The 26993-nt window shown below is 44.0% G+C and overlaps 1 protein-coding gene across 1 annotated transcript; it reads left to right on the plus strand.

The window, feature by feature from the left end:
• The first annotated feature begins 3214 nt into the window (after positions 1-3214).
• SLC37A3 (solute carrier family 37, member 3) lies at positions 3215-23568 on the plus strand. Its single transcript, XM_009333043.1, has 14 exons — positions 3215-3315; positions 4286-4400; positions 6949-7041; positions 7543-7626; positions 8850-8995; positions 9656-9752; positions 10868-10952; positions 12020-12201; positions 14737-14878; positions 16112-16213; positions 18165-18212; positions 19199-19350; positions 21113-21178; positions 22038-23568. Exons 1-14 carry the CDS (start codon positions 3215-3217, stop codon positions 22128-22130), a joined length of 1506 nt encoding a protein of 501 aa, XP_009331318.1. The 3' UTR covers positions 22131-23568.
• The last annotated feature ends 3425 nt before the right edge of the window (positions 23569-26993 follow it).

A 26993-nucleotide genomic window follows, 5' to 3' on the forward strand; every position in this document is an offset into this window, starting at 1 on the left:
TCGGCGTGTCGTCTCCGCAGCGGGCGTGAGCGTGCTCGGATCGACTTGGTGCTTGGAGGAGTCCCTTTTCCTCCCAAAGAACACCCAGCTGGGGCTCTCGGGTGTCAGGCAGTCCGCTTGTGGTGGCTGCGAAGGGCCCCGTGTGGGCTTGGGTTTGCGCCTCTTCCGTCTGTTTGGAAAGGTGGCATAAAAGAGTGTGTTGGTTTCTTTAAAAACAATTTCGTTTGTTTGTTTTGCGCTTTGGAAGTCCCAGGAATGTTAATTCTGGTCTTTCCTGCCGGCTTTGGAGGACGGCAGGGTGGTATTAAGGAAGTTTATTTTGAACTTAAGGCATCTTATTTTGACCTTAAGTGAAGGGATAAGGGAGAATACAGAAAGCTTAACAAAAGCTTATTCAAAATATCGGTTAGCTGAAGGCAAATAGTGCTAAACAAGCAGACAAGACAGTCTAAGACCCTAAAAGCAGTTCTCTTCCTTTCTTAAAGGCTTGTGCTTCACTGCCTTGAGTTCTGTGGTTTAGCCTGCCTCCTAGTTTTTGCTCCCCCTCCACTACAAATTTAATGTGGCATTCTCGGAATAATTCGAAGACTAATTTGTATGGATGAACTCCTAGTTGCATATTCTTCTAGCCTAGGGAGAAAGCTAGTTCTGAATATAAAAAGGACAGGATGAAAAGAGAAAAAAAGGGAAAACAAAATCTTTCGTAGTCATCTCTACACTGTAAATAAGTGAAAAGTGTCGTCCTGTGCCAGAAGGTCGTCTTCTAGAGACCTAGCTGAGATTGAAAAGCTCTGAGGAATAGATAATTTCAATAGTAAATGCTATTAAAAAAAAATAGGCGACTCTAAGGTCAAAACCAGGTCTTAGCTTTAAAAAGATTCGGTATCTTGGACAAATAAGATCTATATTTGGTGTGTTGACATGAAGCGAGTAGTAAATCTCGTGCTTCAGGCTGCGAACTGATTACCCGAGGAAGGAACTTTTCCCGCAGCATTGCACAACTGTCAGTGTTTTGCTTTCCTCGAGAGAACTCTGTTATCTGCTGTTGCCTGGTGGGAGGGGAGGGAGACGCAGGGAAGGAGAACAAGCTCTTGTGTTTGACCAACAGACCGCGTGGCTCACAGGACTGTAAGGACCATGGTGCTGGGAAATTGGAGTGCCTTGGGTTCCGGACTGCCCTGAGCAGTTTTACTGCGTCCTGCAAGGGAGTAACGCCATGTGATACTTGTGTGAGTGCTGAGTTTTCATTAATTGTTGAGAAATGGTCTGGGACCTTAGATGTAGTTTCAAGACTACTTGTGAAGATGCCCCTTCCAGGCTTAGCCGTGCCTTCCCACAGCTCCTACTGCAGGTGATTTTTTTCCCTCTGCATGAACCCAAGCAGCCTAGAAGCATGTCCCTACTAGAAGGTGCTGCTGCACCTGGGTGGGCTGTCCTAGCTGGAGGAATGGGACCGTGGCTCAGCTGCACCTGGGCTGTGTAGATGCAGACGGTCCCAGATCTTGTATAGACTTGCTGCATTTGTCCTGGATGAGAATGGAGGTGTTCAAGTGTGGTGTAGGATAAATGTTACTCCGGTGTCTCAAAGGTGTAATAGCTGGGTCCCTGTTACTCAGAGGATGTCCATGCCGTACTCTGTTTTGGAGGTCAGATGTGGCCTTGGTTTCTGTGATGGTTAATGTATCCAGTAGTAGCTGGCATCTGTCGGCCAGGCATGCGTCGTCATTGAGAGAACAGGAAAGGAAGACTTCTTACAGTGAAAGTTGTCTTGATGAAACATTTAAAAGTTATTAGAAAGAAGAGCAGAAATCTCTGTGAAAATACAGGCTTTCAGCAGCAGAAATTTGGATAAGAGGGAGTCTGGGCAATGACTGCTAATTTCTCCAAGTGAGGTTATAAAACTGAACTTGAAAAGTCTTATGTCAGATTTACAAATCATTACAAAAAGCACCTGTGGGTATGAAAGAACACAAAGGCATTATGTTCCGTCTTAGTTCAGCTCTGATACTTTGGGGGAACAGGGATGGTGGGTTATTTTACCTCTCCTCAGCATTCAGAATGTGTGTGGTGTTTGAATGTCTCTTGAAGGCGCAGCTCCCACCAACCGATTTGTCTAGCGTCTTAAGCCAGCTAGCACGAACAGAATCAAGTTCTGCCTTCAGCAGCGATGTCAGTATACAGCGTATCTTTCTCTGCGCTGCTGTCTCTGTTGCACGGACGCAAGTGTTTGTGCAGCTGCTTTGTGAGCTCTGCAGGGAAATCTGGCTGAAAAGATCTCTGCCAAGAAAACAAAAGGGAGGTGTGGAGAGAGCTCCACCGCCTCGCTGCCCAGCGGGATCGTTTCCCAGACTCGGTTTGCAGAAACGGCCCCTCAGCCACGCTGGCACAGCTGAGGGAGTGGAGTAGTGTGGCATGAGCCAGCACTAAGAAACTTCATGTCTATCATATCCTTTCCTCAGTACTGGTAATATCTGGTATCTAGAAGTTTAGGCAGATGTCACCCATGCCCTACAGGTAGGGACAGGAAAGTATGACTTGCCACGTGCTGTACTAATGAGTTAGTGACAGATGAAGCTATAATGTAGGGCTTGCGAATGAGTAGGCAGGGAGTCTAGCTGTTGGATTTCAGCACTGTCCTCACAGTCAGTTTCCTTTTTCCAGCTGTGTAAGTCCACTCTTGGGTATATACTTTCAACAACATCTTAAAGAGGCAGTTAGATCCAAAACCATTCCCCACCAGTAACCAAATGCTGCTCTCTTGACTTATTCACCAGCCAGGTAGCAGAGGAAAGTTAGTTTATTTGTGACCACTCTGTGGTGCACCATGTATGTAAAACGTGCAGAATGGTCTTTAACATGGGAACACTGGAAGTTGGTAGATCCCGGGGGAACTCCTTTGGTGATGGGCACTGAAGAGGCATCTGCTAGGAGGGGAACAAAAAAGAAGTGCGTTGGAGGATAACCACGGGGGTACTGGGCGAATGGGAGTAAAAAGACATTTCTGGGCGTAGAAGGTGTCAAGGAACATACAGGTGATGAGAAGGGTAGCCATGTGAAACAAACTGGGAAGGAATGGCATAGAGTCTTTTTTCCTCCCTTCCCACCTTCTTCTGTTTAAGTGAGAAGAAGAATGACCTAAGCACCATCCAGCCTTTGTGGCCAAGGGCAGCAGCAGGGGTAGGGCTGCCAGGAGGATGGCTTTGCCTGGAAGCTTATGGAGGCAGCCCGCAAACAGAGGCCTTGTGTCCCGTTGCACCCACCATCATATTGTTGTGTTCAAAAAAAAATTGTTGTGTTCCTGCTGGCCTTCTTCAGGTAGGTTGAGTGTATCTCTGCACAGAGAAGTGTTCACCTCACTGAATCTGGGGAGGTGAGGGCATGTCCAAAGAGGGAGAATGAAGGTAGGGAAATAGTCTTAACCTTTGGTTGTGAGCTTGAAAACAAACTCAAAAGCTAGTAGTACCAACCAGTCTGGGAGTCGTGCAGTAGTGGAGCTAAGTGTGCTATGCCCCTGGGGAATCCAGCCACAAACAGGGCTTGCACCAAAGGTGAGGCTGACTGTGCCAAGCCGGCAGCAGTCTGTTGCAGAAGGGCGAATGTGGGTGGTTGTGGGGAGGAACTAGCTGAAACGAGGAAGGAAGCAAACCCTGATGCTCAGAACTGTAATGCCTGTTCTGACTGATGGAACATGTTGTTGTTTCTTCTGGGGTCCTCTTCTCTCCCAAAAGTGCTGTTTGCAGAGGGTGGACAGGCCTTTAGAACAGAGAGGTCACTGCATCAGATCTGAAGGTCCACTAGATTTGTTTGTTGAAAGCTTGTCTGTTACACCAGCTGACAACAGCTGGAATACCGTACTGCCTCTCCTTACAAACTTTGCCTCGCTGATATCCTTTGGTCTTCACAGCAATACTGCCACTGATACCTAATCTGTCTCTGGAAGAGCACTTGTAATGGTGGTTAGCCAGATGAGTGCCTTCTCTTTTCTCTTTACTGTTTTGTTTTGGTTTTTTTTTTCCTGAGGTACCTAATTGCACAGTCACCTCCTCTTTTGAAAATAAAAGAGGAGGTCCTTTCCAGTCAAGACCCTATTTCACAACTGCCTGCTAAAATCAGTGTGTCTACCCATAATTTGGGGGTTCCCGCTGCTGGCTACTATCCCTAAAACTGCCAGTCCTCTGCTATGCTGCCTGCTTAGACAGCATGTATCTGTATTTTGAGTCCCATCCTTTCCCACTTGACCTCCAGAGAAGATTTGGTCAACTTGTGCTTATGTGTTTTCCGGCAGTTACTCCCTGCTCCATGCTTCCAGAAAGACATTCAGTAATGTCAAAGTCAGCATTTCCAGCCAATGGACTCCCTCCTGCCTAAACAGCACGGCCCCTGAGCTCCGTCCGTATGAGGTAAGGACACAAGAGATAGGCAAGTGCAAAGAAAGATGGATAACTTCCAGTATGCTGAGCTTGTGGTGCTAAAGAGGCCCCTTTAAGTGTTCATCAGGGACACTTCTCAGAACGTGAGCGAGAACTTCAGGTGTCTGAATTGTAGTTTTCTGGATCATCAGGTGAGGGTGAAGTCTTTCCAGGTGGTCCCCAGAGAGAAACTTCTCAAGAAGTTTCAGTGTTCCAATGGAAATGGGAACCCCAGGAGAGTGTCTGTAGTAGCCAGCAGCGTGGAGGTGGGGGAGGAGGAGGAAAGAGGGACCCTACCTCTGAAGTGTCGGAGGCAATAAACGAGAGCAGTTAATATGCTTCCAGAGACCTCTCTAAAACCCTGGCTGCGGCTTTCTCTGTGGCGGTGCAGCTGCTGCCGCCCTGTTAAAAGGATAGCCAAAGTAGGAGAGAAGAAAGCTATCTGAAAGTGCTAGCTGCTATTCTAAATTGATACTGAAGAATGGCTTTTTATCTTGCATCTAAAAGGTCTGATTTCCAAAAACGCTGAACATCCAGTACCCCTTGTCTGTAAAATCCTAGCTTCAGTGAAAGCGGTGGGAGTTTTGGCAGCGTTTGCTTGCAGAAGAGGAAGTTGCATGCTGCTTGCACCTCACAAATGGGAATGCAAGAACTACCTCCTGGCTCCTACCCATAGTCCTTTTAGGGGCATGCTTGTTTTTAGCAGTGGCTTTTTTTGATGCTTTTGAGAAGTGGAAGAAATCTTGCGTTAACAGCTTGGTCGCAGACCATGAGATCTATTAGAGCGGGGAGTTCCAAGTCAGTTGCTTGGGTGTTGTCTGCATTAGAAATCATCAGTTATTTGAACGTTTGACTGAGGGATGTTAAATGCTGACTTTTTGTGATAAGTGAAAACAGTAAATTGGGCCTGTAATATGTTCAGGATTTTATAGTATGGCAAAAAGGAGTGAGCATCTCAGGGATGCTAAAATGAACTACAGGTGTTTATATTTAGTTCCTTAACTGACATTCAAACAACTAGTGTATTTTGGAAGCTGTTTTGATCTTTTTTTTTTTAATACAGATGATTTAGTGTTTGCTGGATGTTGAGGTATATGTGTCTGATCAAGAAAAATGGTCAAAGAGGTCTTTTTGGTATTAATTTAGGTTATGTCAGTTAACGGTAAAGTGTGTTTTGGGAAATTGATAGAACAGATTAAGGACACGAACAGAGAAGTCACGTGCTATCGGTTTTGAACTTTGGTATATCTTTTTAACTACAGTTATTCTTTATTTTTATATTTAAAAATATTTTTTAAAGTATAACGAAATGTTTTGCAGTTGTTTTGTGAGTAGGCCCTAGTATGATTTTATTAGATCTAAGTTGCTCTTCTATACTTTTCAGCCTTTAAAGATTTGTGAGTTCTGCAGAGGTTGTTTAACGAGTTAAAGCCTAACAACAAAAGATTTGATTCTTTTATCTTGCTAAGACTCTTAATAGCTTGTGGACCCCCGGGGATATCTGGTTAAAAGTTGAAAGCTACTGGTGTAAGTAGGTATTGGTGGCCTCAAGTGGCAAAAAGTATTTCTCAAGGGATTTATTAGTTTTCTTGGACACATAAGACTTAAGCAGAAGCTGTATCAGTAGGCCTTACCAATGTTATATCTTTTAAACTAAGTGGATGTGTAATTAGTGCTGTCTGTACAGGATGCTCTCCTGGAGAGGTAGAATCAAACTAAAACTGATGATATTTGAGATAGGCACATCCATAGGTCAGGTTTGGATTGGGTTTATTTGTTTGTTTTCTAATGGGGGCATGGTGGGGAGGGAAGAAAACTTTGTCCTGATTGATTTTATTCATTCTTCAAGTCATCCTCAAAGCTTGCTATTTTCAGCTGATGTCACTAATCTTAGTTTGGGGACAATTGAGTCTTTTTTTCCCTTTTTTTGATCATATTGAAAGTAAAATGAAACTCAGGGTAAGCACAAAAAATAAAATTAGTGACTGGAGTTCATTGTAAATAGTTTCCAACCTGTCTATTTCTTCCCCTTGTTCCTTTTGTGTTCTTTCTTTTCTGTTTGTGGCCTGTCATTTCTTATTATGGTTGCTGCCACAAATACTTTAAGGGAATTATTCATTTGGTGAAGACGGCAAGATAAGTACAGAAGAGACACTGCACATAAAACAGAATATGCCTTTATTGTATTATTCATTAAGATGCTCATCAGTGTTTCTGTGTAAGAAGCTGTCTTAACAGTTGCATGCTTGTTAGAAGTAGGGTTTGGTTTGCCAGTCATTTGTCTTGATTCAGGTGGAACGAGCATTTCCTCACTTCTGGTTTGCTAGCTTGCCCTTTAGAAGTGAAACGAAGTGGCAGTGCACGTTTTCTGCAGTAGATAATGCCAGAATTGTTCTTGATTTGATAATTACAGTGTTGGAGGAATGGGGGGGTTGCTGGGGCCAGATGCTGTTCTGCCTTGGAGTTGGGGTTTCCATCGAAAAAGAGTAGAATGAGCTATGCCTCCCCCTGTTTACCTGTTAAAATTTTCTCTCTGTAGCTCTGGAACAGCAGCCATTTATTTCCAAATGCAGAAGAAGCAACTCTCTTCTTGGGGACATTGGACACTATCTTTTTGTTTTCCTATGCTATGGTGAGTAAAACTAACCCAAAGCTGCTAAGCTTTGGTTGAATTTTACTGTAATGATCACACCCACATTTGGAGGGGATGAACAGGATCTTCTTCTTGGACTTGCCTAGCACTAATGCAGTTAAAAAGCTTAGTGCAGGAGCCAATTTTTTTCCTTCAATGTCTGTCTGTTCTGCCCGTGCCTGTCACCCATGTGAAGATGCTTGTTAACAAATGCAAGAGAAATACTATCACTTCAGAATTTCTCACACCCCTATCGCCAGTTGGGTGGAAGGGCTAGTTCTATCTCTCCGAGAGTTCTCAGCTGAATTTTTTAAAAATAAGAAATTTAATGAACAACTATAAGCAGGGCTTCTTTGGTGGCGGAAGAAGTGGTTAGAATCAAACTGTGAGTTGGTATAACAAGGACGTTTGGATCAGTGTGACCCTTCTACGTAATTTTAATTCTTGCAGATAAAGCCACAAGATTTGCATCTGTTATTTAATGCTGTGTTTTGTTCTTAGGGTCTCTTTGTCAGTGGCATAGTTGGGGATCGCCTGAATTTACGCTGGGTTTTGTCTTTTGGCATGTGTTCCTCTGCTCTGGTGGTAAGTCAGAACATACTAGTGTGATTTATAAATCTCTCTTAGGGTTTCTGGATAGGGTTTTGCTTTAGGGGAGAAGAGGCTCTGTTTCTGTGTGAATCTGCCCATGAGCTGTTGCTGTACCTCAGTGGTCTCAAAGTCTGCGTGTAAAACTTAGTTCTGGATGCACTTATTGCATTGTCTAAAGCATAGAGCTATGCTAGATGAGTCACCTCTTCCTGAAATACCTATTTATGGATACTGTGTCAGAAGGAAATTCCTAAGTTTGAGGCACCATCTAGAGACTTGATGAACAGCTTTTGTGCAAGATTGGTGTATTTGGACTTTTTGGGACTGTTTTGCGTTATAACTGTTCTCCCAGCCCACAAATGTTGTCATCAAGGCTTTCGCTTCCAAATGCAATCTTTGCACTCTTTTTTTTAAAGAACGTGCTAACAATACTAAGCATTCATTTACTTATTTTGTAATTTCTGGGAGGGCATGTGTCAAAAAAGAATGCCTACTTAAAACAAAAGGGTTCTTCAGGTTCAAGCAGATAAGTGTGAATCGGTTTTATCTCATTGAGGTTTTCTGGTTATTAAAGTAGTGGTAAAATGTGTGGAGTGCTTTTGATTTACCCAGCGGCTACAGACCCCACTATGGCCTATTGTGTTCTGCAAACATACAACCACAAACATGCATCAAGCACAGTGTGCCGCAAAGTGTGTTTATTTTGGCTAGTTTGGGTTAGGGCTCTTAGTAATTTGAGACCTGGCTGTAGTATTTATGTTAAATTTTGCTAAGACAAATGACTGCTGAGGGTTTTGTGTTTGCATAGAGCCTTGTGGATTTGGATGTCAGTACAATAGCAGACCAAGAGGCTGCTGTATTTTTAGTGTTGTTACTGAAAGTATTTGTCTCTTCTCCTCTCCTGTTATAACTGTGCTGTTTATGAAGATAAAAGTCTTTTTGTAATGGAAGTGCCATGACAGCACGTTTGTCTCTGGAGTTGTTTGGGCTCTGGAGTCAGTGCTGTGGTGGCTCAGCAGAGGGTGCTATTAGCTCTGAGCTGTTTCTTAAACAATGCCAGGCTTGCCTCTGGCCTGGCCACTGCAGGGGACCTTCTCCCTGAAATGTTATTTCTTTTTTAGGACCCCACTCCTGCCTGGCTTTCAGCAGTACCCTCAGGGTTTCCTCTCTGTTTTTGTTTGGTGGTGTTTTTTTGGTGTTTTTTTTGTCCTCTGTAGGTATTCTTCTTTGGCACACTCACAGAATGGTTGCATTTCTACAACAAGTGGTTCTACTGCTGTCTCTGGGTTGTGAACGGCTTGCTGCAGTCCACTGGTTGGCCCTGTGTGGTTGCTGTCATGGGCAATTGGTTTGGAAAAGCTGGGTAAGTTGCGTTTTCTTCAGTGACTCATTTATCTGACCTGCTGAGTAGCAGATTGAGCTGAAAGTCTCAAACCAAAGAGGCCAACTGTTAGGTCAGAATTAAAGTTATGTGGGATGAAATATGCTTTACTTGTTACTATCATCTCTTTCTTTTTTTTTCTTTTTTTTTTTTTTTCCCTTCCCTGGAGCCACAGAACAGCTTGGTGTGAACACAGTTGTGTGTGTTAAAGGCACAGGTTCAAACTTCAAAAGTCGTGTAGTGCAGAGTGGCTGAATTAGAATTTTCATGCCACTGGAAAACCTGTTTCTGTCTACTTACCACTGAAGAGACCAAATGGAAACTGTCTCATTGTAGGTTCAACTCTGTCACTTTGGGGTATTGCAGATGAGCTCTAGCCATAGCTTGTAACCCTGTTGCTGCCAGCTCACCTCTGCTGTAACACAGGTGTTTCAGGATAGAACATTCCTCGCTTATCTATTTGGTACCCCCAAGTTATTCTGTGTTTTGTTTTAAGTGACCTTTGAGTCCCTTTGAAGTGGACTGGGAGAATGCTGTAACATTATTCAAAAGTTAAAGTTTACTTGAATGTTATATCTTTGTCTTGCTCCTAATGTCACCTCTCTCCACATTGCTTTTTCAAATTTTTTTCCCCTTCTGCAGGAGAGGGTTTGTGTTTGGGCTCTGGAGTGCCTGTGCATCTGTGGGAAATATCCTCGGGGCGTTCCTTGCCTCCTGTGTTCTCAAATACGGCTACGAGGTAGGTATTGCTGTTTGGCTTCTAGCTAGGACTGCATGTCTGATTGGGTTGTGAGAGACTAGTTTCTTATCCTGTCTCTGAGAGATAACAGGCTCAGAGCATCCAGTTTCACCTTCCTGAATTCTGTGGTAGTAAGCAGTAGGCAGAATAGAAAGGGTATTCCTTTCCTGACCCTTCCAAGTTGGGAGAAATGAGCCTGAGACTTCTCTGTAAATGGGACTGATGTTATTGAAGAGCCCTAGTGTCATAGTGTATACCCTTTTCTGATTTGGGTGGCTTAAAGTTCTCTTCAGAGTCATCCGTCATAGGTTCTCACTTAACTGAAGTCACTGCTACTGAATAGTGGCGAGGTTCTGACAGGCATGGAGGCATAGCTTCTATAACTGGGAAGAGGCCAGGCACGCGCTACACTGCTGCAATGCGGCAGGCAGGCAATTGAATACAGGGAATGTAAGTGAACCAGCGCATCTTGCAGCGCGTGACCTATAAGGACAGGCTAACAGAGCTGAGCTTGTCACTCTGGACACGAGGAGGCTTAGGGTACCAAATAGCAGCCTTCCAAAGCCTGTGAGAAGATTGCTGAGAAATCAGACCCAGACTCTTTCCTGGGCTGCACGATGAGCGGGCTAAAAAGCAGTGGGTATAAAGTGAAGCAGGGACAGTTCCAACTGGATGTTTGGAAAACTGTTTCACTATGGAGTTAGTTAAACATTGGAACAGGGGGCCAAAGCCTGGAGGATCTGTCTTTGGAGGATTTCAAGACCTGATTGAACAAAGCCCTGAGCAACCTGGTCCGAATTTGGTGTTTGACCCATCTTTGAGCAGTCCCTTCCAATATAGCTGGATCTGTGGTTGTGTTGGGTGAGCTTCTTCCTCACTGCTGTCATCTCAGTACACTAAAACAGCTTGTTTCAATGTGGTCTTTCAGCCTAGATAGAACCGAGTCTGTTCAGGAGATGCAGAGATCACTTGTTTCCAAGTTTTATGGATGTAGTCTGGGTTGTTGTAGCTGTGTTTTACTCTGACAAGGTTGGAATGTAAAGAAGCCCTCCTTAGTCAGGGAAGCCTATGTGACTGAAAGAGTTTTAAAAAAATAATCATTTATTTATCTTCAGTATGCTTTCTTGGTGACTGCCTCGGTACAGTTTGCTGGAGGAGTCATTGTCTTCTTTGGGCTCCTGACGTCACCGAAGGAAGTGGGTAAGTAGAAGAGGGCTGTAGCGTTTCAGTCTCTTCATGGAAAGCAGATCTGCAGCTTTCCATGTAGTACTAAAAGTACTGCTCGTTCTGACAGCACTTATCCTCGGGGCTTTAATAAAACGGTGTTGCGCTTTAGTGTGTTTAATGGAGCAAATGCTTTACTCGCCAAGATCACACTAAATGCCACAGTGCATCATGTGTATAGGGTCTGGATATTTTAAAAAGCAAAATAAAACAGCCTGGCTCTAATGTCTACATTAGGATGTGCCTAATTGTCAGTTTTTCTTCACTTGGAAAATCAGTTTTTTTTAAAAGAAACAGTAGGCAAACTGGTAACTGGCTATTGTAGGAGAAAACTATGGCAAGCCTCAACTGTGCAGTGGGAAGGGAAAGTACTTTTCATCTGCTGGCCTCCTGCAGCCGGTTAAATAGCTCTGAGTTTGGATATGGTCCGTCTTTGAGAAGATGGTAGGCAAGCCAAAGTGTAACAGGAAAACAAAAGAACTTTTGGGCTTTGACAAGGCCATGGAGGAGGTTTCCCAGGTGCCTGCAAAGGCTATAAGGTTGGTAGCACTAAAGCTACCATAAACAGTGCTCATAAGAGCACTCAGCTGCCCAGAAAGCGCAGTGCAGTTCCTAGGGTTTCTGTTCCAGCAGAGGCATTAACAGGCAGCAGCTGTCTGAGTAGTTGCGGGTACACTCAGCCTCCACGCTCAAGGGAAGTGGTACCCAGGAGCTAGGTCCAAGGATCCCAACCACTAAATAAGGGGGGAAATGCACTAATTTGTTGTCTTCCAACTAATGGCCAGACACTCAGAACAGACAAAGCCGACGCCAGGATCAGACAATACTTTCAAGAGCGCTAGAAGACAGAGGGTAGAAACTGGTGACACTGCAGAACACCATCTAGAAGAGTTTCTAAGCCAAAGGAGGATGGAGGTATGGGAGAGCAAGGGAATTGCTAGAAGGGAGAATTGCTTAAAAGAAGCGAGCATAGCTCTAGAGTGGGGAGAGGGTGAACAGGCTGTGGTCTGTTTTTCCTGTTGCATATCCCTTGTAAAACTTAGGCCTCCCTGAGCTTGGAGCAGATGAAGACAGCAGTGTGGAGGAAGATGCCAACAGACCTTTAATGGGCAATGATGATGCAGATGATGATGACCGGAATTACTCTATTCAAGCAACTGACACTGACAACCAGCCAAAGGCCATTGGCTTTTTCCAGGCTTGTTGCCTTCCGGGTGTAGTACTGGTGAGGACACAGATTCTTGAGTGAGATCTGACTTACGTTGTTAAACATAAAGCTGACTTTTTGTGTTGTCAGCATTTGTTGACATCATTGTTAATATGTTGACTATGTGTTGTAGTTGTTGATGTCTGACTTCTTACGCTGTTAAAACCTTGGGGTTGGGACTTTTATCCTTGTGCGCATGGATTATAATACTGTCTGGCTGTGTGGTTGCACGTTGCTTTTCCCATCGGACTCCTGCTTCATTTAGTGCATGTAATGAGCCGACTAAGGGCAGCAGAGATCCTGCCCTTTTTGCTGCTGAATTTAGAGGGGAGGCCATGAGCAAAGGTGGCTGTAGGATGCTTTCTTGGTAAGGTAGCTACGCTGCCCTGAGGAGTGGGATTCTCACTGCTAGCTGAGCATCACACAGAACTCTGTGGCACTGATATTGGGGTTTGGTTTTTTTTTAGTTGCCTTAAAGCAGAAAGCTGGGCTGAAAAGCAGTAATCAGCATGATGTAACATGTGGCAAAGTAGGCAGTTTTTCTATAAACTACTGGAAACAAGGCCTGGTGATGCAGTTTCCACATATCCTCATCCTGTCCCTTGTGTGAGAACTTGTAGTTCCGCATCAGCGGTATTGCCCAATTCATGCGTTTGGTTCAGTTGAAAAATTAACCTGCCATTAAAAAGCAATGTTAACTTTCTGTGTCAGTGGGTTGTGTGCCCCCTGAATACTAGAATCAGTACAAGAAAGGGGGCAGGGTGGCTGGCTCAGTAATACGTGAACTGTCTGGATTTGATCATGAAGCAGAACTACTGAATTGACAGTATTGTCAATTAGTGAGTGAAGTGGTTAGTTGTTGTGGTTAAGGCAACACAAAATCTAGAAGGGATGGGTGGATTGTCAGTGTTCAGAGTGCTGGACAACCACAGTTCTGTTGTTAAGACCTTGGTTGAGGGATGGCAAAAGAAAGCATACCCATCTTGAGCTCTTTCCTAATATGGCTAAATGCCATATAAACTATGGCTCAGTTTTGATGGTGCTAAGAATGGGCTGATGTACAAAGAACCTTTAGGCAAAATTTCTTAGTGGTGGAGGCTGCCTCAGTTGATGCGTGACTTTTTCTCATTGGCCAGAACCTAAGGAGGTACTATACAACTGATGTTGCTGTTTCTGTACTTGGGATTTTGAGGACATGTTCTGTGCATTAACCCAGCAACGTGAACACCTCTGAGTCTGTGAGTTTTATCTGATGTCAGATCAGTGCCCAGCCAAACCAGGACACTATGTCAGATCAGTGAGAGACCAAGTACTGAGAGAACCTCCAAAGCCTTGTCAAGATTCTACAAAGACTTTGACATATTTTTTTCTGTACTTCCTCTCTTCTGCTGAGCGATATGGTGGAAGAGTTTTGGTACAGACAGCTTTCCCCAAGCCTCTAGAAATTCAATGTTTCATCACTCAGACAATCTGGTAGACAGTTTCTAAGCATGTTGTAATAAATACCGCTTCGTACAGTGCACTTCTCACACCCAGAGGCAGGAGAACTCTACCAAACATCCCCATGTCTCACATCTATGGTGGAGATTAGTTTATGTCCTGTAACAGTGAAAAAGCATAATAATAATACAGCTAAAAAGGATGTATCTGTTAAAACAATATAAATTCAGAAGAGATGATTTAGTGGAGTTTAATATATAAAAAGATCTGCTTTTCAAAATTCAAAGGCAAGTTTGTACATACACATATACATACAGTTTCAAAAGCTGTGATTCTAACAGGTTGTTTTTTCCGCCATCATCCTTGTTTACCTCTTTAAATATGGGCTCCTTGAACTGCCGTGTCAGTGTTTATCAGGAGGTCTTACTGAAATAGTGTGCCTTGTCCCTCTGCATGCTAGGCCAGCAATCCCAGAGAACAAATCTTTGCCCCACATGTGAAAGCTCTAAAGAAGATCTCCTGCTAGCTAAGGAGAGCTTGAGCCCAGCAGCCAAAAGCAGGAGGTTGTCTCAGCTGTTGGGTTTGGAAGCATGTGCTTAGCTTTGGCCAAACCTTTCATCTTGTGTCCTGGAATACCTGCCTGGGGATTATGAACGAAGCTTTCTCTTCTGGTGCTGTAAGCAGATGAGCCTTCTGAGCAGCAAAAGATAGCACAGAGCAACTACTTCACATAACTTTTCTCAGCATGATGCACAGATGACTAAATCTCAAGCTTGTTTCATGTCACGTGGTTGGCTCCCTTCTCTTCAGAAGGTGAATTAAATTTTATTCATTTTTTGAAGTCTGGTGTCGTTTCCTCTCAAGATTACACTGAAAGTGTTTTAACCCTTTGCATTCAGTGAAAAGAAAATAGCTGTCTTGACAGTGATTTTTGTATTCGTGGGTTCCCTTTGATGTTCAGCATTAAGCTTTCATAATGCTGCCTTCTTATGTGAAATGCAGAAGCACTTCCCCCTGAAACTTTAGCTGGATACAGAGCTTTATGGGAAGAAGCAGAAACACTGTTTGCATTTCTCAAGTGCTAACTGCTTGCTGACCCTCTCTTTGTTCCAGTACTCTTTGGCCTATGCCTGCTTGAAACTGGTGAATTACTCATTCTTCTTCTGGCTGCCCTTCTACCTCAGCAACAACTTTGGATGGAAAGAAGCAGAAGCTGACCAGCTCTCGATCTGGTATGATGTAGGAGGAATCATAGGTGAGTGAGCAAGTGAATGACATCTTCCTGCAGTTGTCCTGCTAGCGTTTGAAAACGAAAGACAGCAAATGCAGCTCAGAGCAGTCATGTTCAGTGGGATCTAGCTGTTTATTGAATATATGAAAAGTCTAGTTACGTATGTGGCTGCTTGGCTGTTTTTTTCTAAAACACAGAGTATGTGAGCCTCCTGTAGAGCTTACATATAATTTAAAGGGCACTATCTTATTCTTGGACATTACCCCCAGCGGGCATTTTTCTTTACTCACTAGGACTTCTTGAAAAGTGCCGTGTACAAAATGGTGTCCCTGCTGCTTGCTACTTCCTTTCTGACAGGTACCCTTGAGGGGGAGTTTAGATCTGGACTTACTGGGTTCTGTACTGTCCCTTCTGTCCTGTATTTTTAAGAACAGACTCAGTGCAGATCTCAGCAGAGCAGGCACAACTGTGTTATGTTCAGAAATAAAATGTAATTGCACTTGTTTCTGCTGGCTGCAAAATCTGACCCTGTTCCTCCAGAATAAAGAACATATTGTATATGTGTTTAGACTTCCACTCTCCTGTGCTCAGTTTCTTGCTTTATTACCTTGTCCAGCTAGCTTTCCCAGAATAGACATCCTTGTTTTGGTCTGTTCAGGGTTAAGTTTTTTTGCCTCTGTGGCTTTTTCTGCTAGGCTTTCTCAACATTCTAGTTTTTACCAGCAGAGCAGTTCCTACAGAGGTAGCAATGATACATAAGGTGATTTTTATCAGCTATCAGCATTTGTTGCAATTAGTTGCACCTACCCTAAGTAGGTGAGACAGCAGGGAATGTGACGCCCCTGTGTGCTAATGCTTCCCCTGTGAAAAAGAACTGCCTTCTCCTGCACTCTCTGTTAAAGAAACCAGCCACAATGTTAAGCTTGCTTACATCCAGAGCTGTGGTGATCCTAGAGCTGTGATGGGTCTATAGGGGAAGGAAAAGGAAAGCAGGAGCATGGGCTAGTTGCGTGCCAGAAAAAAAAAGTAATAAATTCCTGGGAAAGCATCATGAGTAGTTTTCCCTGCTCTGTCTGAGCCACTTAACTTTACTGTTGTCTCTGTGTCTGGGGCAGTAAGGGCAGGAGACTTAGTTTTCAGGATTTTAGAGAGAATGCATATTGATGAGAAGACAAGAGGCCACGGCACTCAGTGAAATGAGTTTTTTGTTCAAGGTGTTAGCATCCTGAGCCTGATGATGATTTTTTTGTTTTGCAGGTGGGACTATCCAGGGCTTGATTTCTGATGTGCTACAGAAGAGAGCTCCAGTGCTAGCAATTAGCCTGCTCTTTGCTGTAGGCTCTCTTTTTGGATACAGCCGTGAGTATGCTTTTGCTGTGCAGTGATAAGAGGTTCATTTGGGACTTCTTAGAGAGAACCAGAGCACAGCCTGTTCTAATTATGTTTTCTGGTCTTGAAACTGCTTCTGGATCAGGATGGTGCCTTTTTGGTCTATTTTGCCTGAAGTGTGGCACTGCACAGAAAGAAATCTGTTCTCTGGTTAACGAGCTGGAAGAGAATTAGCTGAGTGGTTGGATTCCCCTGTACTGGTGAGTTATGGTACTGATCCTTCTCCAGTGTCAGTGAGATTTTTGGCATTGGCATTGTATCAATGCCATAACTGGCAGAGCAGGAAATCTCAGGTGTATCCCTATAGTAAGAGGAAAGAGAAGCTGCGGACAGATCTGTGCTGGAGTATATATACACTACAAAGAGGCAGAAGCTCTTAGACTTCACCATTTATGCTTCTGTAAGTGGTGAAATTGAAGAGTTTCTGCGCCTCTTATAATAGATATAGTTCTCGGTGATTGAAAGGAGTCTGTCAGGAAAACTGAGTAGAAGGAGACAGGTAGATCTCATTTCTGTGAAACAACTATGAAGCTTTTCTAAGGGTAACAGTTTTGTGTCTTCAGACATGGTGTCCTGTGGTACCAGAGTGCTTTAACTCACTGGGATGTCATTTTGCTTCTCTGTGTCTTCCTCCAAAACGGGGTGGCGATAGACCGGCTTTTATAGAGCACTTTGAGACATGTGGACAGAAATAGCTGCCAGAGCTGGACACGAACAGTAAAGTGTGCCTTTGAGAAGCATGCTGGCTTACTCAGACGGTCTCAAAGTAAGGTCAATAAGGTATAATCATTAAATAGCAAGGATTGGGTTTGGTGGAGTTCGGTAGAGTTTTGTAGGCTCTTGTGCTAACTCATTACTTTCAGAAGTGAATTGGAAGCAAATATAAAATTATCGCTGACGAAGTTTTAAGTTTGTTCTAGATAGCAGAGCCGCCAGAGGTCTAAGTGTCTTGTGCTTAGCTCTGTCCAGCCAGATACAGAAGGCTCAGACAGGCGATACAAAGTTACTGCAGTGTGATAATTAAATTTCCATCAGCTGAACCAGGAAACCTTTTCATGCTCATAGTGTGTTGCACATAAGAGTAATAATGGCCTGAGAATATGTGCAGTGGGCTGCAACTTGCCTTACGCATAGCAACTTGACCATGCGTGGGCCCTAAGTTGAAGCAGTGAGTAAGGAATTCAGGTGATGCCTGGAAGTGATGAGGTATCGGAGAAAATGGTGTCTGAAAAGCACTGAAAGGCTAGTGGAAAACCAGCTGCATGTACACAGTATGATGCTGTTCCTGGAAAGGCAAGCAGAACCTGTAGATACCCAAGCATGGCTTTGTAAGGAGGAGTGAGGATATGGGGTTTTGCATTTTTTACTTTATTGTGTAGCATTGTTTAGGCAGTTACTGGATTACTACCTCCAGATCTAATCTCTGTATTTTAAAAAATTTTTTTGAAAATTCAGAATGAGTGGAAAGGTGATTCAAGTGCTGAATACTTTATGGTGGGAGAGACTGAGTTGAGTCTAACTTCCCCAGAGAGACAGAGGGAGGATTCTCTTACTACTCAAATGGACTTTCAAGGAGGGTAAATGCAAGCTCTGTGGCATAGAAAGAGGCATAACAAGGGCTGGAACCCAGAGCCGGGCAAATCTGATATCGAAATAGGGCACAAAATTTTAATGTCAAAGGTGACTTTTCTACTGTAAAGTGCTGTCGGGGAAACTTCTGGGTCTTTAGTCTCCAAATGCCTTTGCAGTAAGACTAATCTCTGTAGAAGTCTCTAGTCAAATAGAAATTATTGTTGTCACTATGTAGCTAATTGAACAGGCAGTTCAAACTGGATGTTTGCATGCTTCTTTCTGATCCTAAGTAAGTGGCTTTCTCAAGTTCACTTGTTTTATTTACACTCATCTGGTCTTTCTCTTGCAGGTTCTCCCAACAGCAAACCTATCAATGGTGTGATCATGGCAATTACAGGTATCTTATCAAATGCCACTGTTATGCTAGTAGACATATATATACATTGCAGAAAAATCAGTAACACCAGCCTCAGGTGGTGGTAATGTATATGTTTGTGCTGCCATCTCTGCTGGCTTTGCAGAAAGAGTAAAAACTGGGGCCCAATTTCTGTTACTTTTGGAATACAGCTGTAGCAAAACTGCTTTACAGGGGGAGGTACAGAATATAGACTGTATAGAATAATGGCTTGGAACTAAAGGGGTCTGCCTTGGCTCAGTATGATGAGGACGGATTTATGCCAAAATACGTAGCGGTGATCTGGTATCCGAGGAAGTGTATATATGGCAAAGTCATGAGCTGCTGCTCAGATTTGAGGGTGTTTGTCTGTCAGAACCCCAAATGCCCTGTGTACTGTGAGAGGTCACAAGCTTTGTGTGCTACCAGACATACTATGCTGTGTTATGGAATTAAGATTAGCCTGCATGAATAGAGCCTTTCTTTTCAAACACTCCTACTTCAGAACTCTCTGTCCTGTTGCATTCCCCCCCCCCCTTCCATCTCCTTCACATCCTCAGTCCCTAGAGACTGAGGCAGTAGCATGGGGGTATACTACTCCAAAGTAGAAATGCGTGTAAATCTGCTTCGTGTTGAGGGTTTGTATATGCATGCTGTTCAAAAGTAGCTTTCTGTATTCAGTCTGGTGTGTCCTGAGTCTTCTTGCACAGTGTGCCACAGCTAATTACCTCTTTTTTAGCTGTTGGATGAAAATGTGCTTGTTGGCAGTTTCTGTGTACATACTCCAGGTACATGAGGTGTGCCATGACCGTATGCTTCAGCTGTGAGGGTACACGTCTACCTACAATTAGTCCGTGATCACTGTCCCTAGACTTAATCCTTTTCCTGAGCTTTGCATGGTAGAAAAAAATCTGTGTTTTGAAGATGTTCTGCTGAGAATCTATCTTAGTGCTTGTCTTGCACCAAGGCTGTTTTCTTGGCACTTCCAGGATTTTTCATCGGAGGCCCTTCTAACATGATCAGTTCTGCAATTTCTGCTGACCTGGGGCGCCAGGATCTGGTGAAAGGCAGCAGCGAGGCTCTGGCAACAGTCACAGGAATTGTGGATGGAACTGGCAGTATTGGTGCTGCAGTGGGCCAGGTGAGGCTACCAGAGGAAAATAGAGGTCTGGGGAAGGAGGCAGAGTCTGTTGTGGTTAGAGATGTTAGCTCATTTCTCAATCCAAAGTTGCATGGAGAGAGAGAAACAGAGGTGTGTGGGGGGGTGGGGTGGTTTAAAATTATTTATTCAGTTAAGAAACAACCAAGGGAACGTGTGTGTTAAGCTTCCAGTGGAAGCAATTTAATTAAGAACTAAACTAAGTATTCATAGTGCTAATGTTATGGCACTTTCATTATTCAAATGAATTTTATTCAAATGAATTTTAGAGACTTTCATATCCTGAACTCCAAAAAGCAAGTAAAGGTCAGCTTCACAAAGAGTGAAAATAAAATATTTTGAAGTTTGTTTGTTCAAATGTAATAGCAAAACCTTTGCTTGCAGAAAAGTTAACCTGTATAACCGAGTAAAATTAGAATACCTATTATGAATGTTACAGTGTTTATAAAGTAATTTAAAATTTGCTCTTACTTATGGTTCCCCTTTTTATCTATGGATGTCTCTTACACCTTGTAAATCCAGCACCACTTGCTTTGATAGTCCTTACAGTATGCTGCCAGAGGTCTGAAGACTAGACTGTTGCAGAAAAGGACGCTGACAGTATGCCCACTGGGGACATTCTTTCTTCTCAAATACAAGTGTTAACTATGTGGAAGAACACAGTGGTGCTTTGGGGAGGGGAGGATTTAGTAGAAAGATTGAAACCAGTTCTGTTCCAGGCATCCTCTAGAGCTGGTAAAATACCAAGGACGCAGGCAAGGCATACAAGTCTCTTTTCTGGAAAGGGATCAGGGTTTGTACTTGCCATTGATTGCCTGATAAATACAGTCATTCAGTCTGTATTTCGTAGGAAAGATGCTGCTTAGCTCCAATAAACACGGAAAATTACAAGTGCTTTGTGGACATATTAAAGTGCACTGTTACACTCCATGTTCTTCTTGCATTGTCTACAGCGCTTCTGTCTTCCCACACACATACCATTCAAACTTACGTTATCATAAAAATTGGGTCTTCAGTTCTGAAAAATTCCACCTGCCTCCCATTCTAAGATGGCATTTACTTCAACAGAGACAACCATGATGTCATTCTGGGGGTGTGTGAATAACAGCAAATGCACAATGAACATGTTAGAAATTCAGATCCTGTTTTGTGCTAATATACCCAGTAGGGAAGAAGGGAGGCCCTTGTACAGCCTCTGAATATAAATCTGCTGATAGGGAATACATTTTCTTTTGTAGCCTGTGTAGTCCTATTGAACTAGGATGCGGTTCAGAACAGACTGTAGTCTCAAGTGTCTTGCCTACGATGAAGGGTTAAGTAGTTAGTGGCTGCACAGCTCTCGAAAATGCGTCCTGTGTAATTTATAAGCCATTCTAGAGCTTTTAGTTCTTCTGAGAGTACTTACATCCACTTATGTCCCAGCGTTCTCTGCAAAAACCTTGTATTCAGCGGAGTCAATTTGTCACCCTTTGAAACTGTAGTTCAGTTCTGTCTTTATGCTGCTATGAGTTACTGTAAAGCTTCAGGATGGTATTGCCGCTTTGCTGAGACTGTGGGTTTTGTACAGGAAGGCTGCTGTCCTGAGTCATCTCTTCTGACAGGAAAAGATCAGCTGGAAGGTTTTGTGATCAGCTCTGTATGGAGCGCTAACAGCCCACAAATTCTAGAAAATGAAAGAGTAATGCCTGAAAGTTATGCTTATCTTCCTGGTTTTAATAATTTTTTTCCCCCCCTTTCTCTTTAGTATCTAGTGTCTTTGATCCAGGAGAACCTGGGATGGATGTGGGTTTTCTATTTCTTTATTCTAATGGTAAGAAATCTCCTCTTTTAAAATTCTTTGTCAAAGTTCAATTTGCAATAGAAAGTTTTTGCGAGAACCTGGAAATTGTGACTTAGACATGCAATCTATTTCTGCAGCAGCTGCAAACTCTGATGCCATTCTCAAAGTGGACTATGGTGTGCCTTTGCCTCAGGGTGTCTAAATCAGCTGGGTTCATTTTAGATCCTTTAAAGTCACATTGGCCAACAGGAACTGAGATTGTGGCAGAGGCACAAAAATACTTGCCTAAAAATACCTGTATGCATTTTCTAAAGCTCATACCACCTGACTGACTTCCAAGGCAGGACTTTTTCCTCCTTCATCTCCATGATACATAGTTCCTAATATTTTCAGGGAGCTGAAGTTAAGCTGCTTGTTTGTTAGCCCTTGAAGATTAGTGGAAGGAGTGATGAGGATCTTGACACTAGAATGAAAATGCCTTGCCCTGGTATGCCACGGGGGAGAAGACCATTCAGGCCCTGATCTCCTCAGCATTGCCGCAGTGGTGAATGCTGTACAGTTCACCTGTTCTTCCCTGCTGGAAGTGCCAGGAATTGTCTTTGCATCTGTGCTGTCAAGGGAAAAGGCCACTTTGGTAAGCAGCAGAAGTGGCCAGGAGGAAGGCCGTTGAGGAGGTGAAGAGCTCATCTTCTTTGTGAAGAGAAGATCATGACAGCTGAAACTGTAGAGCTTTCCTGCAAGCTGAGTCCTTCCATCTGCTGTGCCACTTTGTCATCGCCTCTCTTAGCCTGTATCTTTCCGGGGAGGCCTTGAATGCAGATTGGAGCGCAGGATGGCTGCAGCTATGGTTGCTCTGTGCTAATTGTCCTGGATATGCTTCTTTTCACAGACGAGTTCAACAATCCTGTTCATTTCACCATTAATAGTGAGGGAGATCAAATTGCTTCTGCATGAGCGGCGCCTGCGAATGCTGGCTGAGTGACTTCTGCTTGCCTCTGGAAGGACTGTTTTATGGACCTGACAGCTGGGACACTAACCAAAACTCTGGGAGACTTGTTTGTTACATCCTCCAGGTTTGGACTAATTCAGAATGGCTCTGCAAGGTTTGATTGACCTGCCTTTGCGAGTTCAATAGTGAAGTACCAAATACCCGTCCTGAGACCACCCGCACCCTGGAGCTGCTGACCTAAGCTAGACAATCCACGGGACTGGCGGATTGTCCCGGCCTACCGGACTCTTCCGTGCCAGCAGTCGCACTAGGGTCTTCTGTTGGGTGGTCCCACTGCTACACCCTTTCTTATTTATTTCTGGATGTCCTGACCAAAGGTCGACTGTTTAAAACTGACGGTGGAGAGGCTGTCTTGCAATGAACTTTGATGCTGTGTTGTGCCGGTGAAATCATACAGTGCATTTCATGGGTAATCTAAATTTACGATCACTTTAGCTTTTAGAAAGGGCAAAAATAATTATTTGGAATTTGCGCTGTCCAGTTGTTTAACGAATGCTGTTGCTAAATCTCTGCACAGGCAGACCTCTGCTATCCCTAGCTATTAACTGTCCCATATTCCAGTAGATTCACATGGAGAAGTTACCTCCATATTTGTTTTTAGCATTTTTTAATAATAATAATATTACTAATCTCTGGGAACTGAGATTTCAGTTTTTAACTATTTAAGCAGACAAATAGTGTGCAATACTTTACTGTGATCTCTGAGAATAAGCCTTAATAGATCCTTTGTGTCTAAAGGATCCTTGAATGGCTTTGGGGATCAGTAATGGGACATAAATACTTTCACTACTGCTTTGTTATTTGAACTCTCATCAATACTGACCAAAATGGGACTGTCAGGTGACCCTCTGAAGGAAGCTGGTGTCACTGATTTCATACTCATTGTGCAATTGCTCACCTCCAGCAAAGAGAACCAGAATGGAATTAAAGGAATTTGAGGGACCTGGCTGCTCTCGGACATGGGCTTCCAGACAGGGACTGAAGCGTACTCGTGGAATAGCATCAATGAGCAAGTGCTGCTGTCTTCCCCCATGCTCCTCTGCCGATGGCTGCGCAGGAGACCTCAAGCTCCAGGGTTTTAAAGCTCGAGTTGTCCCTTGAAGAGAAAGGTAGATGCAAGTCAGCACTAAGAACATGTGACTGCACTTAGCATGGTGGTATTTTGAGCATTTTGCAGTACTGCGGTAAGCAGGGTGACCGACTGACACCTCTAACATTTGTAAGTGATGATAATGGGATCGTCGAGTAGCTTCTTAACAAATTGTTTTCTGCTTATGCCTTGGGATGTTTCATTGTAATAGGTATGTGTTAACCAGCAGAACTTCTGATCAAATACTCAATCTAACTAGTCAGCAATGCCTGGAGGGGGGTGGGGGGCAGGAAAATTCCTGGAGCTGAAAATTTGAAACTTTTTAAATGGGAAAAGTTGCCTTTTTAAAATGTACAGTGGTTTTATTTTTTTTAAACTTATGAATGTCAATTTTTAGTCGTGTGTTGATTGTAACAAGTGGAACATTATTAGTGCCTTACGGTTTTACTGTATTGAACGGTTGCTTGGTGATAGTTGCTTCTGCAGTGATGGCTCTGTGCACAGCTTTGCTTACTGTGAAACTCAGTTGCTCCATTTTATACACTTTATTGAGTCTCTCTCTTTCTTTCTTTCTTGGTGGAGGCGATTCTTGCATTTTTTGCTAACCTTTGAAAAATTTCAGTGCTTGGGAAAGCAATGCTATTAAACTGATGGGGGACCTGAATCCCGTTCTTGTCTCTTCTCATTCCCATTCCAATTTTTGCCTGTATAATTAGAGCAGGAGACTGAGAATCTATCATCCTGTTCTCAGAATTATGCCCTGGGGTTAGTGTTCACATCCCAAGCTACTCATTAGCCCCTGTACAAACAGAATCAAAATTCCCTAAAATTTAGCTCTAAAATTGATGGCGGCACCGTTTGCCCCAGCACGGCGTCTGAGAATCTGTGGTTTCAAATTCCAACCTGGATGAGCTTTTTGGCCGGCCGTCTGGGCGCTAGATAAGCTTCTGATGAAAGGTGGGGTGGGAAAGGGACGTTGCCGGGGTTGGGGGGAGGAGAGGCAGGCCCCTGCAACAAATGGCTTCCTGTAAACAGTTCTGTCCCCTCTTGAGAAGTGTCAGATGTGTTGCGAGCGCTGCAAACACAAGCTGCCCAGCAGCTCGCACGTAAGTGTGCGGCGGTGCTTTGAGGCCACCCCCAATTAGCGAGGTGTGCCTGTGACTTCAGGATTGTGGTGGTGGTGTTGTCCTGGACTTTTGGTTCTGTGTATTTCCTCAAGGTGCTCAGGTGGAGAAAGGTTTTCAATCTGATCATGTCCAAACTGATCTCACATGAATAAACTTGCTTTGACTTCATCTGGGCTAATTCTTCTGTGTGCTTCATTCCACTCCTCTCGACGTGGTTCTGCTGAGCGTGCTTCTCTTCCTCCTCATTATAGGCCTAGGTCTAACAGCTGCTTTTCACTCAACTGCTGTGAAGACCTGAGCCCTGACTAGTGCTGAAACCAAACCCTGATCCCAACCTAAAAGGGGGACTGTGTTCCCGCATGCTGCGGTTTGGCACTCTTCCTGATCAGTCTCATGAGAAGCTTTGTGAGAGTCGCCTAACAGAGATGCCCATAACGGTGTAATTAATGGTCTTAAATGAAGAAGGCAGAACACATACTTGGTTTTATTTATTTGTTTGTTGGGCTGCATGTAGAAGTCAGGTGTTCTTCCCTTGAAATTAAACGTGCCACGCAGCTGCTGGCCCTGCTCTGCTGTCTCTCCTGTGTCTTGTTTCTTTAAACACCGATCCACACCTAGCTTAGCTGTGTTTAAATGGGCACAGTGGGGAGCTTTGTAATTGTGTTTGTGTTTTATAGTTTACCGTAAATTCAGAGTTGAGCACGATACCGGATTGCTGGAGAAACCCCCATGCCTGCACGTTCTGGTCCCTCAACTCCAAGTAGTTTGGTGGTGCTATGATGCTATTCCTCAAGAAAAGTGACAATTCATATTTTTACCCCTTTTCTGTCACTTTTTTTTTTCCTCTATCCATGAGGAACTTTCTAGCCTACTCTGGAGGTACTCTAAGGAGTAGAGCTTTGCTTGAGTATCTATTTGAAAATGCTGATAGTAGCAGTCCCCATCACCGCCACTGTGACTGCGTTCTCCAGAGCCCAATGTCTGGGCAAGCAGAAGTGTAGGAATTACTTAACTTCAGAGCGCAAAGGAAGCGCGTTAGGAACCGATCTCTAGGCGTTTGGTTGTAGCCTGGGATGCGACAGACTGTCTGACCGAACTGGTTATGAAAGAAAAGGTGTGCCTCCGCCCCGTAATGCTTTTCCGTATCAAGGAAGGTCCTTGCAACAGACGCCCTACAAGCAATGCTCCTGCGTCCTGGTTTTCACAGGGGGCTGGAACCCAATGGGACAGAAGTCTGCCCGGTGGCAGTATCGCTGTGCTCTCCAAAGGGGGAAGAGCTGGGCTTCTGCCCTAAGTGCTGGGCAGCCTTAGAGAGCGTGTGAGCTGCCTGTCCTCGCCAAACCCAGAAGAGCGGCTTTCCCTTCTGCAGGGAAGTGGGAGGAGAAGCAGCAGCAGCGTGCTTTAGGGGTTGTTGCTTTCTCCCTGAGATAAAAGGAGAAAGTATCTATTTCGAGACAGTCCCACAGCTCTCGCCAGTAAAAGCACTAGCTGTTCAGGAATGTCTCGGACACACCACTGATCAGTTACTCTTGTGTAATTTTGCCCTCTATCCAGCGGTGGCCAAAGTGCTCTGCCAAGCCTATTTGCAATTTCTCCCCCCTTCTTTTCTAACTCAGAGTGCCTACGGGGATGTTTTGGGTTCTGTATTGCAAAAGTTTTCTAAGGCACAGCATGCCCACCTTCCTACGTCTTTGTCAAGCCTTATCAGCCTGAAAACTGTTCTCTGAAGGCTGTAAATACAAGCTCTTAGACCATTTTGTGGGGCTGGATCTGGGGTGCGTGCGTTATGTACAAGCCCGTGAAAGCATCTTGGTTCTATTAAAGCCTTTCTTAAATGAGAGTTGCTTAGGTGAATATTTAGAGTAATGCAAAGAAGAAGAATTTGGGCGATTGCTGCGAACGTTCCTGCGCTGGTGATTATGTCTGTGTACATGTCTGGATCCCCGGAGGTTCTCCTGGAACGTCTCCTTTGGCCTCCTCCGTAACAGCGTAGAGGTGTCTATGAAAACAAACGCAGCGGGCAAATCAAAATGGACTCCTGGAGCATGGGAGCAGATAGCAAGCTTTGTGGCGCTCTTGTTAGGTTTAAGGTTACTGCCAGGAGAAGGAAGATTTCTGTCTGAGATTACAGAAGCCCAGGTAAACTGTTTGAGGACAACCTATCCTGTTTCTGAACAGTTTTTAAAGCAGCAGATGGCAGTTGACGGACCTCTAGGTGAATTGGTGAACTCTGTGTCCGTTGGTGGTGTTGCTCGGTTGCGAAGGATAGGAAATCCATACACCACCGCCTCTTGTCCTTGCGGCCCGTATAAGTAACAATATAATCCAGAGCGTACCAGTGGAATGACAGCAGATAAGGATGAGATTACTGGGATGTGCTATTTAAATCTTCTTTCTTTACAATGTGGTAAGCAAAATACTGGGGATTTGGGATGAGTTGATCTCTCTGGGCTCTTGGATTCCAACACTAGCTCAGAGAACTCCTACACCCGGAGACCTACATCCTCACTCTTCTTCCCGTTTTCCGGGTGGGACCGGTTTCCAGGAACGCACTCATCTGCTCTGGGGTGCGTGGCAGAGAAAAGCGACAACGTTGGGCTGACAAAAGCTGGTGCTTGC

This window comes from Pygoscelis adeliae, unplaced genomic scaffold, assembly GCF_000699105.1.
Source record: "Pygoscelis adeliae isolate BGI_AS28 unplaced genomic scaffold, ASM69910v1 Scaffold38, whole genome shotgun sequence".
Taxonomy (NCBI): domain Eukaryota; kingdom Metazoa; phylum Chordata; class Aves; order Sphenisciformes; family Spheniscidae; genus Pygoscelis; species Pygoscelis adeliae.